General features: G+C 35.5%; 1 protein-coding gene across 1 annotated transcript in view; it reads left to right on the forward strand.

Moving 5' to 3' along the window:
- Positions 1-19,268, forward strand: part of SGCZ (sarcoglycan zeta) — a 522,215-nt gene that overhangs the window by 436,743 nt on the left and 66,204 nt on the right. Inside the window, 1 exon segment of the mRNA XM_069789380.1 lies at positions 11,669-11,756. Coding sequence (XP_069645481.1) covers positions 11,669-11,756 — 88 coding nt within the window.

The raw sequence follows: 19,268 nt of genomic DNA on the forward strand, positions 1-19,268 counted from the left end.
CTCTATAGCACCTTCCTTTGAGCATGTCTTGTCCTTAAAATTCTTGAGACTTGTCATTCCCATCAGTAATCATTGTTAAAAAGAGTCACTAAGCCACCCTACACCAAATATTCTATGAAAATCTGAGAGGAAAGATTTTGTCTGACGAGGCTTGATGTAATTAGCTCTGAGAATGTAGATCAGCTGATAGAGTTTTTGTTTCTTCGAGTGTTAAAAGCAGCTTAACAAGACTAAAACTGAATATATGACAAACTAGTAAATTCTTTTCATTGCCTTTTAGAATCAAATAGGAAGATACATCAAATTAATTACAATACCAAGAGTAGGAATTTTATTAATTTTAATGTTTATTAAAATGGGAATTACTAGACTAAACAATATCTTTCCTTAGTTCAATATCAGGTAAGTTCTCATGACAAATTTTCTTGATTTTATTTCACTTGTAGGATTAAGTTTAAGAATAAAATGTTTAAAGTCACATTGTTTTTTAATGAGCATAAAGCTCCAGAATTCTGGAAGGGCTGACAAGATTCAAGGAAGAAAGAAGTTATTAGACAGGCTTCGTAGGGTCCTGAAGAATTTTGTGAAAAAGTTCACTGTTTAATATTTTAATTTATTATAATGTTGCAAATACAACTTTTAGAGTATACTTGGACAACTTTGGCATAATTTTCATATATTCAAACACTTTGACAGTTCTAAACCAAAGACTATATTTTTTAGAGGAAGCATTCTGTGAGAAGCACAAACCAAGTCTAAATTTTTTTAATTACTTTTGCTCAAAAGTCAGAGCTCAAAACACAGGCCAGAACTTTTTTTCACTGCCCTTTAGGATAAATGTGACAAAAAATAATAATTAAAAAAAAATAAATTAGAGTCTAAAGTTTCACTGAAAACAACTAAGGTGCACCAGAAATATTCTACAGGATTTGAATAAGGTTATAGAAGAATATTAATAAGATTAGAATGGAAACTTAAGTATAATGGTTTATACTGAGAATTACTGTAATATTCCAATACAGAATTATCTGGAAGTGTTTGATCATCCCTTTACATTTAGGAGAGCTTGACTAGTTGCCAGAAACACAACATAAAATATTAAAACCACTATCGTGCCAGTAATGAAGAAAAAATGCAGAAAGAATTCTTAATATTTTGGTATGCCATATGTATTGTTTACCTGATGCAGAAGTACAAGAAGTACTCAAACACTAATGCAAGCCTGAATGAGATCTTTTTGGCAGTTTAACACTGTTGTTAAGGAAATACAACTATTTTTAAATTCCTATATTGCTCTATGATCTTGAATTTAAAAGAAATTCAGTCTTTATAACATTACTGGTTAATCCTGCAGGTTGCACAAATGATCCAGGTCTATGGCATTTCTTGTGCTGTTTTAATCTAAATGTCATCTGTGAAAAACTGCAAAGTCACAGAACTATATTTGTTGTAGTCTCTGTCAGTGGAGGCAAGTTTTCTTCAATATTTTAATATCTGCAGTGGAAAATTGTTTGGTATGGAAAAGTTAGCCAGTTACTGAAGCAGAAATAAATTCTGAATAGCTAGAGAGTAGAAAAGAAAGATAAATTGTTAATTATACCCTTTGGAAAAGATCTGTGTTATTGAAAGGTGGCAATTATCTATAACTGCAAAGTTGACACTAGCGCAGTTCCCACTGAAAAATAATATGCTTCCCTGAAGGGTCATGTGTTGCCTCTCCCTGAACCATAATCCTCTCTACAGAATTCTATTTCCTCAATTTTGACCTACAGAAGAGGGCTGGTGATTTGTTTTAGTCTGTGACTGGCAAGTCTCAAAGCAAATTTTCTAACAGAAGGGCAATTTATTGAACCACCAAGTCATGTCCTACAATAAAGGTGGGGATGAATATCTCCTTTCCAGAGATGACAAGTTTTAGAGGAGATGTGAAACAAATTCTGAGCTCAGATATTGGCCAAGTTTGTGTCATACTAATGGCAAAGCTTCTTATTAAATGTTTTGCAAGGTTAAAGAACGTACAACAGCAAAACCTGAGATAATACTTTTCAACGTCACTTTCTAGCTGTTGATATGTCAGAATTAAAGTTGAATGCATGATGTGCAGAGGATGTTTGTTTTTCCAATCTTGAAATACTCTCTTCTACCTGTTGTGTTCAAGATAATGTAGGGTTTTTTAATTGATTCTTCATAACTTATGGTGATTAAAGGTACTTACTTTATTGAAAAATAATAATTCAGATGAAGATCTTGTAGTGGATCTGCCTGGAGAACTGGAAAGCAAAGACTGTTCTGTCTTACTTATTAGCTGTTTGCATACCTATTCAAAAATTGAGGAGACTGTGCCGACCAAATAGATATGAGGCATCTTTATTCCTTTTTATGTGACCGGTCTTTGTCAATAAAGGATTTTATTGTTGTCTCAATATGAGATAGCCACACTCTCCTCCCTTGGGTGGGAAGAAAAGTTGCCAGCAGATGTCATTTCCTCTGGGAAATTCAAAGCAGTCCTAATCATAGAATCAGGAATGGTGTGTAGTAGAGAAAGGAGGAGAAAGAGGTTTTAGAGGTGCATATCACCTGGGGAAGCTTAATGACCAAGAAGAGAAAAGGGTAAGAAATATTGAGACTGATCCTTTCTTACAAGAAGATAGGAGACTTCTTGGATCCAAATAGTTTTGGTCCTGAAAAGAAGACTGGGACTGACTGCGAGGAGTATGGAAAGGTATAAGTCATGGTTCCATAATTAAAACAGAAGAGTTAAAAATTAGCTTCTTGTGGTCTCTTAAAGCCAGACCATGTGGAAAGTTATCTGACTTTTCTAGCTAGACAGCCAAAAGTGAATTTTCTCAATAACACAAGAGATGTTACTTTCATGAAAGAAATGCTGCAAAGACATTTTTTGACTGAATTCCTGGGCTTAGCAGCTGATAACATACATGCTGAGACCTTTGCCATAAATGTTGAAGTCCTCAGCCCTAGGCTATCATGATCAAGATGTTTTCTGAAAATTTAAAGTATACTTTTCATAACAGGCGTTACTGTCCACTAATCAGTGGATTATCTATAATTCCTGTAATTGCATTCTTATTGTCATTGTTTTTGATACCTTAATCAAAGCCTCATTATACCTCATGCTAAACATCCATGGAATTGATAGTGCTTGCATCAAGCAAGTGCAGTAACGAAGCCTGAAAGCATCTAACAATTGATATAATAAGCAATGGGTACATGCAGGGGAAGGCTCAGTAAAGTAACAATAATAATATCCCTTCTTTTAGGTAGGGTTTTTCAGAGTTCATTTGAGATATGTGGGTTTCTGCTTATTTAATACAGGAACACTAGAGAGAATTAGCAATAAGGAAAGCATTGCCAAGGTAATTAGGATCTAGCAGTGAGTGATTCTGCTTGAAGGAAGGCTTATTAGGAAAAATCAGCATTGTAGAAAGTAAGATAGCTACATAAAGAAACAAAAAATACACATAACCATTTCTGACTTTTGCTGTTGAAGTTGCAGCTAATACTAGTGGCATGATTTATTCATATAGGTTGCCGCCACCTTAACTTTCTATAAAAGAATAAGTTTAATATTCACCTAAAATAAACCTTCTAACTAAATGTTTAAAATTAATCACTAGTCTTGCCTTACTTTTGTGTCTTATATATTTCTTCAACATATTCATTTTAATATGCACTAAACTTTTAAATATTTTTTATTAATAGCAAGTCTTTCTTTGCTGCTTTGTCTGAACTATACCATTCATTCCAGATTTCTGCTGCAATTTATGTATTTCTGAAATGGTTTTGTACCTTAACCTTCCTTTAGAATTCGTTCATCCTTCTTCAGCCTTAGAATTTGAAAAGATAGAAATCATAGTGAAATAAAAACAGGTGGTGGAAATATTATTTCCATATAGTTCTTTGCTGGATGTCTGCAAGGCACCATAAAAGTGGAATCCAGAACCTATTGATACACTGGAGAGTGCACATTTTTTCAGAACTTTTATGTCAGAGTTTCCTTAGGATTAGGTAGATATAATGGAATAAGTTTATTTTGGCTGTTTTCTCATTTTATCATTTTTTCACTTATCAACATGTAAAATGGATGTATATTTCCTTATATGCATCAACTGAACAGGGGTTGACACACTTTTCTCTGTTGTAGGCATCTCAGGAACTAGGAATCTGGTCAAAGATTTACATATATGCACATTATCTGATCACTGACTACAGCATGTTGTTTTGTGTTTGTTTTCTTTTTTCTCTCAGCTAGTGAGTCTAAAATAAATGCAATTCAAATTCTGTAGAGAAATGCTCCCTCAATAGGGAATGGTGGGAGATTACTTTTAAATGTGTGAATATACTTTGATTTGTATAAATTTTCCTGTAATGTCTTCAACTTCTCCCTGGAGTTAATTGCTGCTGTATTTCAAGTTTTAACACTTTAAGTTAAAAAGGCACAAGAAACACAGTCTTGTTTCACTCTAATAGTATATCATGGTTGACACCTGCACACAAACAGGGACTGAAAGACTGCTTTCCAAGATTTAAAATAGCATAATGGACTGTTAGATTACTGTTGGGCTTAATCTTAATGGCAAAAATCCATTTGATAACTGATATACCCACACAGCAAGAAATGACAGTTTGAAAGAAGCAAAGTACAGTGATTCCACCCTTATTTTGGCTTTAGATTTTAAGACTTGCATTGGTTTTCTACATTTGTCCTAATTAAAGTTTTCTAGGGGCTTTGCAGCTCAGTAGCATACAATTTTACTTGCTGTGTCACAAGCTTAATGACTAAGGAGTGAGCTTTGGTCGTTTAACAAGCTTCCTCCAAGTACATTTGTAGTCTTGTTTTAATTTAGTTGGGATGTTTATATCTAAAGTCCATTTGAAATTTTGTTTGATTTTTAAATCAATTCCAGAAAAGTCACATCTTTTGTCTGCTATTTAAATATCTGTTTCTGCTTTATCACTAAGTTTTTCTATGCATGACTGAATTCTGCCATAATAAAAATTTCATGGTGCATTATATGAGGAAGTAAAACAAGGAGGTTATTTCTATCTGGGGTTTATAGCCATGATCACTATGCAGCTTTACCAGTTCATGTGGCTCTCCAGAGTGCTGTGTATGATTGTCGTTGGCTACACTTGTATTACTTTGGTAAATATAACCATGTTTGTGTTCAGATTTGCTGTGTTGTGAAGCTGGGTGATATCTGTGATTGCCTTTAACATATAAGAAGGCTAACATGGAAACAGAGCAGAGATTGGGAACTGAGATAACATTCTTTGATAAATAAGAATTATCTAGAAAGTATGCTGCTTGGAACCTTGTCAATACCCTCAAATATGATATTTCATTCAGTATCAACTAGGGCGTATTTTCTTTCAAACTGTTTGCTTGTGCTTTGTTTACCTGTCTTCCACAGCTTTTCATTGCTTTGGTGAGTCAATTAAGTGAGGTATATTTCCCTTCTTGATTTGTAAAAATAGAGTTTGTATCTCACTGAAAATGTGGCTCTACATAAACATTTGGGGTATTTTTACCAAATCACTTTTGACATAAAGTCAATTCTGCTACTCATTTTACCAGTGAGTTATATAAGAAAATTGATTAATTATTTTTTTTCTGCTTGCATTTGATGATAATTATATGTAAGTCAGTCAGTCTTGCCATGGATGAATGAAATGCATTGACTTAATAGGTTACTTGAATACTTTTCCAAACCTCCCTAATGTGCAAAACTGGTGTGAAAAAAAAAAATACTGATTTTCAATAACATTTGGTCAAACTTTTAAGATATCTGGAATGTTTCCTTAAAGCAAAAGTCTGAAGATGTTTATTGTGATTTTGCAATCATCTTCCTGATTCTGAGTGTAATTATTAGGGATTAAATTGTGACTCTCAGGTTAGAAAGGACAATTGGGCAGGAACAAAGAACACTAAAATCTAACGTGAAAATTTATTTTGGCAATGCAGGAATGTAGAAAATAAGTAAAGCACCTCATTTAATTGGATCAATACTTATAATAACTCTTCCCATCTCAGAATTGTCCAGGAATAACTTAGACAATAAATTATTCACTTCTCCCTATTTGAAGTACCCCTATGTTGGGGACCCTACTGTCCCGACACCTAGGGAAGATTTTGGGGAATATTCTTGAGAATATTCTTGGAAATACTGAATACTGGAAAATATTGATAAATAAGAATATGGAAATATTCTTGGAAAGAGTATCTTGGGAATATTCTGATGAAGAATATTTTTCTTTAATTTCTATTTTGACTGTCCCAAGCTCTTACAAGCTTCTAATAGTTTTAACCGAGACTTCAGTCTTTCTAAGTGCTCAAGAGCTCAGCAACTGCTGGTATTTGTAGGTCTGGTTTTTTCCAAATATTTCCTTATTCAAGTTCCTTCATGTTTGTTTAGTGCTTATCATAAAGTTAATGATAGAAAGTTTGGCTCTGAAACTCCTAGCCTTACAGATGTGTGGGTTTTTTTAGTCCCTGGAGCTTTTCTTTCCATGTCCATTATTACCTCCCTATTTGCAAGGAAGGTTGCTAAGAAACATGCTGATGTTCTGGTTCTGAACAATGGGTAAACAGCTAAGGAATGCTCTCTCCATCCCCTCACAGCCTCTTTGCTCTGCTTTCTACCCTTCTTGACTGTGTCTTTCATATTCTCCTTCCAAACTTCTTGCACTTAATTCCTCCAAGGCAGTCTTCACACTTGTTATCCCTCATTTGCCTGAGCTGCAGTCATCCATGTAGTTATAGCAAAATTACTCAGTCACTCTTTGATTCTCTTGGGCTGCTGGATGGACCGGAGGACTGAGTATTTTCTATTTCTTTCAGTTCCCATTTTGTTGCTATGGTGTGGTCAAATAGCTCATGCATTGTTGGTGCTTCTGTCTGGGTCATTGACCAGACACAGTTGATCAACTTGCTCACTGTCACCCATAGTATGAGCCTCTAAAGCAGTAGACAGACTGTGGTGCTATGCAGCAGTGGGGAAACATGTTCCCTCTCTTTGTTAAAGTTTTGCAATAGCCACTGTGTGGTTGGATATGGGGAATGCCGTGGTGAGTTTCTCAGCAAATGGAAGTTTAACACAGATTTTTTTACTTTTTAAATATTTTTTTAAATACAAAAGTATAGCGGTCATTCTGAGTCACTAGTTTATCGGGGTAGGTTGGTTAAAAGAGCCCTGTAAGGAAATGTCCTGCTGTAACTATGTTAGCTGCCCTTGCTGGGGATGGGCTCAAATAACAGAGAAGTATATAACCTTACCTCCTCTCACAAATGGCCAACAGATGGAGTTGGCAGATCTAGAATACTGCCTGCTTCTTGCATTACTTTTTACATCTATATGACACCGTGTGGAGGTCCAGAAACCTGAAGTGGTGTGCTTGCCCAAGCACAGTAATCAAATCATTAAAGAGCTAGTGCTTGCGCTATAAGCTATGGTATACATATTGCTACTATTCCTAAGAGTGTCAAAGTGGGTGGTGTTATGATAATTAACTGTGTTCTGAGCATAAATCTGGGATTATATTTAATTATACAGTGTACTATCTTACCTAGAGTAAACTAATGTCATATTAAACTAACTGGAATTAAATTGCTCCATTTAAACTCTTTCTAATTTAAAGGGTGCATTTTGGAAATGCTCCTCAAAACTGAGCTAATTAGCTGGGATTGCCTATTTGAATGGTGTACAAAAGGCATGATATTTGTCCAAAATATGTTAAAAATAATTGAACCATCTGTAAAAAAATGAAAGTTTTGCTCTGTTTGCTCATGCAGAATGTTTTTTTAGTAAAATGACTTTATAAAGCAATCTATTGGTCTTTCATAAAGTTACAGTAATCTGCTCATCTAATTCTAAAAATAAAAGTTATTTATTAGTACTGTATTGTGATCCTTACTCAACCCTCCCTGACCTTTTTTCCCCCCAAAATTTCCATTGTATTTATAACTGTATTCAGATTCAAGAAAGCCTTTTGAAAATGTCCCCTAAATTAATTTGTTTATTTTTCTCTTTATGAATCCCAGCTGCAAGCCTGTTTCAGATAAGAAGTGACTATAGTAACATCATGTTCATCTGGTTTGCCTTTAATACAACTCTGAAAATCTTGAAGATGTAACATTTCAGGGCTTGAAACAGGAGTCATCTCATACAGTATCATAAACATCAGCTAGTTCTTGAGATCCTCATATTGGTGGGGGAACAGCGAGGGTTGACTGTTCCCTAGGGGCAGGACAACGCTGCCAGGAGGGATTCAAATGGGACTGGACTGAAATGGGCTCCCCCAGGGGTAGGGAAGGCCCTGGGGAGTTTGGGCAGGGCCAGTAAGGGCTGGTGGTGCCCTCATGGCCCTGAGAGCATCCCTCTACAATATTTTAGTTATTAGCATATTGTAGTATTGGATTTTAGGGAATACTTTGCTCCAAGACCAAGTAATACTGGTAATCCAGAAGTGGTCTAAGTTTCCTGTACCTCAGGAAACTCCCTGTTCAAGCATCCCGTACTGCAAGTTCAGACAGCAAGAACTGCTTCTGAACTCAGGGGTCTGGGGCTGCAAGTCTTGGCACGGCCTTTTCCAGGGGTAGAAAGTTTGTAATGGGCAAGAGAGACCTGCTTTTTTATTTTTCTCATGCATTCCAATTAATTCAGTGTCAAGAAATATTAGGTGATTAAGAACTTCTTCAAGGATGTTCCTTGGAGTTGCTCATGACAACTTTTACACTGCATGTATATGATTATATTCTAAATATGGAGCATATCTGTTCCTGATATTCATAACACTGAGCTACAGAAATACATGGAGCTGATTTTATAGCACTACATTACTTTATTACATGTAAGGGAAAATGTTCTTTATGTTCACCTGTTGATGGAAGATCTGATATACAGCTGTATAATGTCAGTAAAGTATTTTATTATCAAGTCTATTAAATTGCAAGCTGAAGTTCACATCAAAAGAGTAGCAGATCTGGTGATCCAGAGAGAAAATCATCCGACATTTTTGTGCTGTAGATATATTTGTATTCATATGACTGACACTCATCTCACTTCATACTTGTCTTAACAGATCTGTAATTCCACTGATTTCAGCTAAGTCTCCTCTGAGTTGCTAGCTCCTCTGAGTAGACTCCCTTTGAATACCTTGAAACTGTCTTTAGGCACTTCCTGTGGAAAACAGAAGTGCAGGTAAACAGTGCAGATAAAATGCTGGACTGCTTAAATTGTCAGGAGTTTTGCTGCTGGGTTTTCTTTGGTCCGGAATTTAAGCTTGCAGCTCTATATTTGACATCCAGGAACTAAGGAATATAGATTTAAGTTCTTAACTTCTTCATCCCTCTTTTTATCTTTCAAATAAGACGAGGAAAGGAGAAGAAAGAAGGCTTGGCTCACTTAATCTTTTATCATCCTGTACTTGAGAATTTGATACCCAAGGTCTTCATTTACAATTAGAGCCTGAGCACAAGAAACCCGAGAGGCAGATTTTAGCCTGAGAATCTTGTTAACTATAAGTATTTTCCTAAGGTGAAAGAAACCTTCAGATCAGACTATGAACAGTGTTTGGAACTGTAAGTTACCAAACCCTTAGCTGAGCAGTAAAAATAGTCATGGCAGTACCCTCCCTTGCTAAGGGTGAGATTATTCTAACTTGGAAGACTGTTCTCCAAATATTGACTAAGCAAAAGTGAAAAGGGCTCCTTAAAAATATACTTTGGCCATGCAGCTGTCTATCAGGACAACCTCCTTTCCCAGAGCAGCAGTTGCCCAGACTAATGATCTTCAAAGGACCGTAAGGAAAGTGGAAATCAAATCAAGTGTTGAGAAAAAGGTCCTTAGCAGCTGCTTTTGTTGCCAGAAACTCCCTTGATTGCATCACATGTTTAGCTCAAACCAGTTACATTGAACACAGTGTCTCACTGATAATTATGGCTTTTTATATAGAAAGATGGACAAGCCAAACAGTGACTTTCATCTGCCAGATTCCGTGATGCAGAGCTAATTGGCAGGATGTTAGAGAGGTCATAGCATGGTCCAGCGAGAGATGAAACACACCTGAACTATTAAAAATTAGCTCAGAATAATTTCAGACTTCCCAGGGAACTGAGTATCATTTCAAGTTAATAATCATGGTGAAAACAACTGGGAAGAGTGTTTCTTGCAGAGGAAAGCCCTGGATTCAAAGGAAAGGATTAAAAGGTATAGAAAATTTACGTGCAAACCTAATGCGTCCTTCAGGTAAAAATAAATCTTTATATATGGCTCCTTAACTCCTTTCTTTCTCTTCTTAAAAAACTTTCAAGAACAGGAAGAACTGATATATTAAGTGACACACACATACACAAGAAGTCTATCTAACCTAATATGGTCAATCCAGGAATGACCAATAATGGATGCCCAGGGAAGAATCTAAGAATAAAACTGGTATATAAAAATTCTCAGAAATATTTTCCTAGCCCTTAGTCATTCCTACCTAAAGCACTTCCCCAGCTGTTTCTGTCAGGTGTTTTACTGGTGTTGGATAAACTTACCTAAGCATAGGTAAGCGCTGGCAGACTGCTGGAAACAGCAATGTACCCAAGGTCTCACTGCAAGCTTCAGGGGAATAACAGTGTGGTATCAAGTGGTTCCAGGGAGGAAAGTGCCTCTCCGCAACAACAGCCACCATCCTAATTTTCCCTCCTCTCATGCACTCACCCCCCGCCAATGAGAGCAGGATCAGTAAGCTCTTTTTTTTTTTTTTTTTTAATGGTGGGTTTCTCTTGGCTCTCTGTTGAAGCTCTTCCCCTTTCCTGTGCATCTGTCCTTCTCCTGGAGGAGTGGGCCTGGCTCCTCATTCTTCAAGAAGCAAAATTCGATTCTGTCTTGATTTCTGAGATTCCTTAAGCTGGCTTTGGACACAAGATATGCCTATGCATATATATGTAAATATTTTTCAAAAGCTTAAACCTAGTAGGATGCTGACAGCAATGTAGTCATGCTGCAAACTGACTCCAAAAGTGTTAAGATCATACTTAATATCATACAGTGTTTGTCTTTGTGCTCCATCAGCTTGATTACTAATACTACCTGTCAGGTACTATTGGTGGTGGGGCAGGGTTGTGTGTTATATGACCTCGCTATCCAGTGCTCTCTTTCTTTGCTTTTTGAGAATAATGATATCATTTACCCTCAAAGAAATGCATGGCTGTAAGGTTTCAGTAAGTGCAATCCAAATACTATAGGTTGTACAGGCTAATAGAATAATGTAGTATAGTGTTGGTTAGGTAGCTCAAAAAGTATATGTTAGTAATACATGGAAAAGGCTAACAAAACAGGTTTGTGTTAAGGCTTTTTGGATTTGTAACTTTGTAATATCCTCAGGAAATAAGGCCCAATTTATATAAAATAAGTTCAACTGATTTCTAAAGCAGGGTTTCTATGCACAAAGCTTTTAAGCACAAAGCTTTTAAGCTTAAAATGTTATTCTTACTGTTTTTTTAATATAAAAATTTGATTTGTAAAATACTTTATGAAATTATTAAAAAGGCTATTATGTTTGACACAACTCCCCTCTCAGCATGCATGTTTATATTTAGTTCTAACTTAATTCTAACTCAACTTTTTGTTCTCTCATTTTTTGTCTTATACATGTTTCCCAGGATAGCCCACTGGTCTTACAGTCTGACAGAAATGTAACAGTGAATGCAAGAAATCACATGGGACAGTTAACTGGACAACTGACAGTAGGTGAGTGTTCTTTATTGACTGTTATGTATATCAGTTTAGCTTTATGACTAGGTTTCATTAATTAACATCAAAGATAAAATATTGTTGAATAGTCAGGAAAAAAATCTCATCACCATACTCAAACAAAAACCAATGCATACAGTGGATGACAAGGGCATGATTCAGCATTAACTGAAGGCAGAGAAAGCAGAAATGCCTCAAAATAGTAAAAACAGCTTAATGGAAAATGATTTTTGTTGAGACAGCTGTAACAAAACAAACTAAAAAAAAAATCTCAGCAAAACATGTTTCAACAACAATTTCTGTGGGAAAATAACCATCATTTTCTTACAAGTTCTGTCAGTCTTCCATTACTTCAGAGGGAAATGGCTTGTCCCCATTACTCTTGCAATGTATTTTTAACAGCATATATTAAAAACAGTTGGAGAAACAGAATAAAAAAAAACAAAAACAAAAACAACAGAACAAAACAAAAATCCAAATGCCTTCCTAGTCACTACAAAATTTAAATGGAAAGTGACCATGCTGCCACTCATTCATTAAAATGGCATTTGATATTTTGCGAAGTATAAAATAGAGCAGATCAAAGTTTCAAATGAAATGGAAATAAAAAATCCTCTACATATCTGTTCCACTTTTCATGTATTTTTCTTTGCTTTTATTAATGTTACCATGTTATACTGTGTTTTTAGCACAAATCATACTTGCTGTGCTAGTAAATATGAAGTAATATTTTTTATATTTTCAGTACTAGAACAGTACTGAAGATATTAATTGCTTTTTAAGAATATTGGTCAAAAAAATCAGTACAAAGTAATGTTCTAGATCTGTTAGAAAACAATATATATTGACTGGGAATGACATGAAAAATATACAAATATAGATGTGTAAGATACCCCTTAGACTCCACGACTTTTCATTTTTTTCACTTTACTTCTGGATTAAGCTGTGTTTTGTCTGCTCTTTTTCCTCACGTGCTGAGGATATGCTCACAAATAGTTTTAAGTTAAAGTCTGGTTGTAATCCACACTGAGCTTTCATACTGGCTGGAAACAGTGGCTTCAAGCTGTAAAAAATCTTTGGCAAGTGCATACAATGACACACCATCTGCACTGATTTCTCTGAATGACCACATCAAATGAGTGTGCAAAGGTAACCAGACTTGCTAGCAGATACAGATGAGGAAAATTAAGCCAACACCTGCTCTAGCCATATTGTACTTGCCCAGTGTGTTTATGGAACGCAGTTCTGTTTCATCTAGTAGCTGTATTATTAAAACCTTCTACTCCAGCTGGTAATTGCTAAAAGGTGAGTTGCCCATGGCAAACATTCCCATTGGCTGAAATAGATATGATATTTTGATTGCTGACACCATTCTTGCTAAGTGAATCCAGCACTGAAAATGTATGAGTGTATTGAGATAGACCTACTTAAAGTCAACACACTAGAGGTTAATATTGTAAAAACATAAAGGCCTGAAGAAAACATGTGTTCTTACCTTACCATCATTAGAGTGAACACCTGTAAGCTCCTTGGTGTGCAGCTGGGGCAGAGTGTCTGCAGAGTGTCTATTGTATTTACATTATTTCTTATTCTGTATCTTCCTCTTCTTTTTCATGGCTATATGGCCTTTATTCTTTCTTATTCTTTCTTACATTATTCTATTAATATATAAATCTGTTTATTTTTTATTAATTCCTCATACGGTATTGAATGCATATTAAAATATTCCTTATTGTTTATTTATTATTTAATATTTCTTACTTAGTACAGGTATTTATAACCACCAGCACAATCAGTAAAAGCCTGAAGATTCTACTATTGGAAATCAAAGAAATTAACAGGCACCTAAAATTCAGAAGGTATTATTCTTGCCTTCTCCTCTAAAAATGTTTGTTGTGTAAGGTAGAGCAGAGAAGGACAATTTTTTTTATTTTTGCCTTGGAATAAAAAGGAATAAAAAGCATGGAAACATCTGCTGAGAGCAGGGGAGGAGACTTTTCTATACCAGGTTTGCTGACATCAGAAAATATTTTTTTCTATTAGCTGTAAATATGCTCCGGAAAGTCCCTGACTTCTTCAAAAATGTTTTTTGTACCTTCACTGGTGCTGCATGCTGAAGCAGCTGTGAGCGTGGCTGCCCAGTGAAAGGGATGAAAATAAACAGTGGAGGAAGCAGTGAGGAGAAATATTTTTAAACTACAAAAAAAGTAAATTATTATGCTTCAGGGAAAAAAATTATTTAGTTAACAACTTTGAAATGTTCTTATCTGTTAACTTCCAAAAAAAGTTAAATTATAATAATTAAAAAAAAAAAAGACTACAAATTTATATGCAGGGCAGGAACATTCTGAAAAGAAAGAAGGATGCCTGTGCATTCAGGTGTATGATAATGCACTTCCTAGACATGTGATATTATTGGCATTTTATCTGTATTTCACAGGACATAAGTGATGTTATAAGGCAATAAATAGGCTGGTGTCTTGTCTTTGACTTTCAAATTACTGGTCATGTCAAATTTTAGGACAACTAAAAATTCTTTCTGTGGTGTTTGGAATTGTGCCATGCAAAACTAAGCCAGCCTTAAGAGCATCTAATTAAAACTGTAAGTGGAAGATAGATTAATGTGAAGAAGTAGGGGTGGGGCTGGGAGGAATAAGGCTATATGATCACCCAGGAAGATGGAAAAACTCCAGTGAAACTCTTGATAACAGGTATTCAGTTGTTTGAGTGACTATGGAAAACAAAATATTTCCATAAAGTGCATCATTAAGACATCTTGGAACACAGTCTAATCTAGGAGGAGAAAAGAAAAAGTATATTTAAAAAAAAAAAAAAAATAGCTAAGAGTGCTGGATGATTCAGTGGTTACATGTTTAAATGGTGTAAAGTCAAGTCATGGCTCCAGGTCTTACAATACCAAGGGTGCATCCATTATTACAGTACAATGTATTTACACTGACACTGAAAACTGTACAGAGAGAAAGTCACAGGTGTAGCAATGCTTTCTGTTGGGATCCATACCAACTGAGCTAAAAATGTTGGTTTGTGCTCTGGTCTTTTCATGACATATGATCAGGAAACTGCCAAGTTTGTATCTGAATCTCCAAAAGGACTTCACAGCCTTCAGTTTTTAGACATGCCATTCAAGACCAACAGAACAGATGAGCAGAGACATGAAGTATATCTACAGAATAAAGATGTGAAGATGACCATCCATTGATTTTTGTATTTAAGCTGGATAAAGACAAGTAATCACACCTCTGCCCTCCCACCCCTTACTTAGAAATACCTTTTACATTATGCATTCTACTGAATTACCTTGACACAACCTTTTCTCTCTGCTTAGTCAATGTTTGCATACTTTAAAGCTATACAGAAAAAAGATCTACTTCTTTTCTGCCAATCTTAGAAATGCACAATAGTTGCTCACCTCAAACCAGAAGTCTTTTGCCTCTGTGTTGTCTGCACAGATCATATATACCTCTGCCTGGTTTTGAGTGGAGGACATTAGGGTGACAAGTGCTAAAGGGATCAAAATTAAATATAGCTGAAGGGAGACATTTAAAACCCATATGTATACTTACTGTAACTTCATCTTCAGATCTGATTATTACTTCACCAACTTTCTCATTTTTTTCATGAGGTTTTTTTTTTTTTCTTTTTTTTCTTGCTGCAATAATTTCTTCTGACAGGTATTTCTGCTATTGCTTGAACCCTTTTCTATTCATAAAGATCCCTGGCGATATCTGAAATGTGCACAAATGTGCACTTCATTTTTGCTAAGCTTTGGGCTCTTTAAGACAGAATCATAACTCTCATAAAAGTCCAGAGCTGTATAAGTCACAGCTTTAGAGAGCTCCTGAACCTGTAGCTCTACTCACTGAGATCTCTAGAGCCATGCAAATTGAGAAAAATTACTAGAATAGAGATGAAAGTTATATCACGCTTTTGCAATTACTTTTTGAAAATAGCAGGCAGATGTATAATTTTCAATTACAGCACTGGTAAAGACTGATAACAGTGCTAAAAGATATAGCTAGTCAAATAACTTGTCAAACTTGATGACACTTTGCATCCATTTACCACAAAATTTGTGTTGTGTATTTGAGATTTTTTTTCTTAGAAATGTGCTTGCTTACTTGCTGTGTTCCACCAAGAGTACATGGGGTATTGTGCAGAAACTATTGGACATTAGAAGCTACAGGTATGTAATCTTGTGGGAGTGGAAATAGTCCCCTTCATCATTCTTACCTATATTACATATGCCAATTGCTTGTGCCTATATCTACCGACACCTTACCAGGTAACACATCTTACTACCACTTCACTTTGGAGGTGATCAAAGTAATTCATTACCTAAATGTTGCCTGTGGTGTTTTCTTTGCAACATCTAGACATCAAAGAAGATCTGAAGCAAGAGAAAGCATTTCAAGCATTCTTGCTTTCGGACTTACCTGTGGTAGAACTTGTAATAATATGTGTGCACATGTTGCTCTAAGTCTTTGATATCTATTGTCAAACATTGACTTATTTAAGATTATTATGAACTTGAACTAAGTATCCATTAAGGCAATGGCAGTAATAACATGCGTAAGTAACAATAGATGAGAAACATGTCTGTATTTTTTAATCTTGTTTGCATACATAGTAGTTCCAAACATAAGGTCTTTTCTCCTAAGTGTCGCAGGACAAGGGTAGTTTCAGAGTGCTCATACACATACATCCTTTCCTCCCAGTAGGAAAAAGGAATCAAAGGGCTCAACTCCTCTCTCTCTTATCTGTATGGTTGTTCTGGTATTGTCAGTAGTAGGGTGCTGGGGAAAGAAGGGATGATGATGTTTTACAATCCCTCATCAGCTGCTTCTACCCTTCAACTGGGCAAATATGGATCAGAACTTAGTTGTCAGGAACACATAAAATAAAGCCTTTCTCCTTTCCCTTAGAGGGGGGTTTGCCTACCTGTAGTCCCAAACTACAGTAAAATTTCAAAAATCTAAAATATATTAAACATTCTGCTAGTCTAATTTTCGTATTAAAGTAATTGTACTTAAAGCCGCTGTGGTGCAATAGGATTATGAATATTGTTAAGAAGACATGTTGCAAAACCCAAGTCAGAAAAATAAGTTATCCATTTCTCAGCATTCTCTGAATTTGTATTCCTTAACTAAAATACAGACTGAAAAAAAACCCTCTTTGGGTCCTTAAAACCACTTTAATGTGTGGAAATCAGAAATGCACGCAATTCACTTCTATCATACCTAGATGAGTTAGTAGTCCAGCTTTTGCGGTGATGTGCAAACAGGAGTATTTCATATTGAACTTTAGACTGAATATATAATAGCTTAAAATATTCTTTTGAGGCATTTCATCATTAATCAGGCTCTTCTTATTGTAGCAAAGGTTTTTAACTTAAAGTTAATTCACTCCCTCTTCCTTTCCTAATCCAAAAAAAATGAACACAGAATTTGTAATTTCTGTGCTAAATTACTTGAATTGCTTACATTCTTTCAGATGTTTTTGCATCTTAAATGGAATTTTCTGTTGAAAATTACTCTGTTGTCTAATGTTTTCCCTTGGTTTAAGTCAGTTACTTGTCAATTCAGAGAACATTTAGATAACTTACACAGCAAAATATTATACACTCTGAGTATACAAATTTGATAGTATGTTTCTTACTGAAGTTTTATAGCCAGCTAAACACTCTTTCCAAGTATAGGAATATAAACAATTTGTCAGGAGGTGAAAATACAGCTCATCTGCTAGACTGCGGTACAAATCCATTGTCAGATCTTTTAAACAGAGGTAAATGTGAGATGACTTGCCCTCTTTTAGTACAGGTTAGCTACCTTGTACTTAAATGCAGAGTTAAAGGATCTCTTTCAGCTTCGGGAATCACTGCAGAAGGTATGACGGAGCGGTGCCTGAGAAGCCATATGGCTTTACATCTCCGGCTGGCAAAGCATGCAAGATGAGCCAAGAGGCAGTCAGAAAGCGAGCCATGTTGCTCATAACAGTTGAAATGTCCAGCTGGAATATGAGTCTCATCCCTTCTCATAATTTACAGTGCAATGTGACGTCACCTCTGTTTCTGTCTGTCTAGTCCCTGGAAAAGTCTTTTTACAGACCGTCTGCGCTATAACACGTTTGTAATAGGAGCTCTTAATGACTTTGGCTAAGCTATCAAGAGAATCTACCCCATTAATTAATTATCTTGAAGTGCAGTATTAAGAAAATTGTGAAATCTGATCAAGACTTCAACCTCTTTGCCAGCACTTCAATGGGTCTGCCAAAGTAGCCTTTTAAAAATTAACATGTTATTTATTTGAAATTCATCCATATTTCTCCTGCAATTCTCTGTTTAAGTCACCTTCCAATAATAGAAAGCCTCTCAACTTGTTTTGATTCAGCATCAAGAGGCAGTAATAGTTAATGGACTAGAAAAACAGTTGCAAACAACTCTTCTAGTTTTTACTTCTGTTTCACTTGTAAATTAGTTGTATCATTCTCTGTGTTAATCTACATATATACATTTGACATTCAGCAGTGGTGAAATTAGGGTCTTGTGACTAGCCCTGGATTGAAAAATAATACTTTTTTATACATCCATTACATAATCAACTCATAAAACTATTAAATATACTTGGTATCACCAACCATTTGCAAGCCACTTTGTGCTTGGGTAACAAGAATTCTTTGAAAGAGAGAAATACTTTACACAGTACTTCAGATTGCTTTTAATCATTTAGGTACATTTTCAATTTTTAAGCAATATTTTTCATATCTTTATGATACTCTTATTATATGTTATGTGCAGACGTAACACTACATTGCTGTTTAATATTTGAAATGCCCTATGGTGAAAAACTTATCTTACATCTCCCTTATGAATTGCCACATGAGAACTGTGCTATAAAAATAAAGAGTGGCAGAGCTATTCTCTGTCACTTATTAGGACCAAGTGGCAATTCTTTCTGGTTGGTATGGCCCATTATTTAAGCTGAAACCTCCTTTCTGAAAGACAAGAGCTTATTGTGTCAGTTGATATGTCAAAAATTTAAAATTCCCCCATGAATAAACACAAATGCATGCAGCAGTAGGACAATAATTAAATGCTGTGCAATTTCTGCGTGGTTATTTCAGGGATGAGAGTGCTTGGGCATTGTTGGTTCTAAACAGCATAGCAAAGAAGGTGTATGCTGTGGATATAAGATTCCTTGCTTTAAGTTTTATCATCCTCACTAGCGTGTTATACATAATCTTCTTTGATTCTTAAAAAGAATCACTTTTTATTAAATTATTTAATACTACATCAGTAGTTCCAGAGCTGGGGTCTTGAGACCTTCCTCTTCCTCTTATTTCTGCATTCAGGATATTTTTTTTTCTTCTTTCTACCTACTTCAGACTCTAAAAGTTTTCAACATTTACGTCTTGATCCAACTTTTCTTCTTTTCTTTTTCTTTCCCTCAGTCTGAGCTCAGGAAAACTATTTCTACATTGGATACAAGGTAC

This window comes from Haliaeetus albicilla, chromosome 1, assembly GCF_947461875.1.
Source record: "Haliaeetus albicilla chromosome 1, bHalAlb1.1, whole genome shotgun sequence".
NCBI lineage: Eukaryota > Metazoa > Chordata > Aves > Accipitriformes > Accipitridae > Haliaeetus > Haliaeetus albicilla.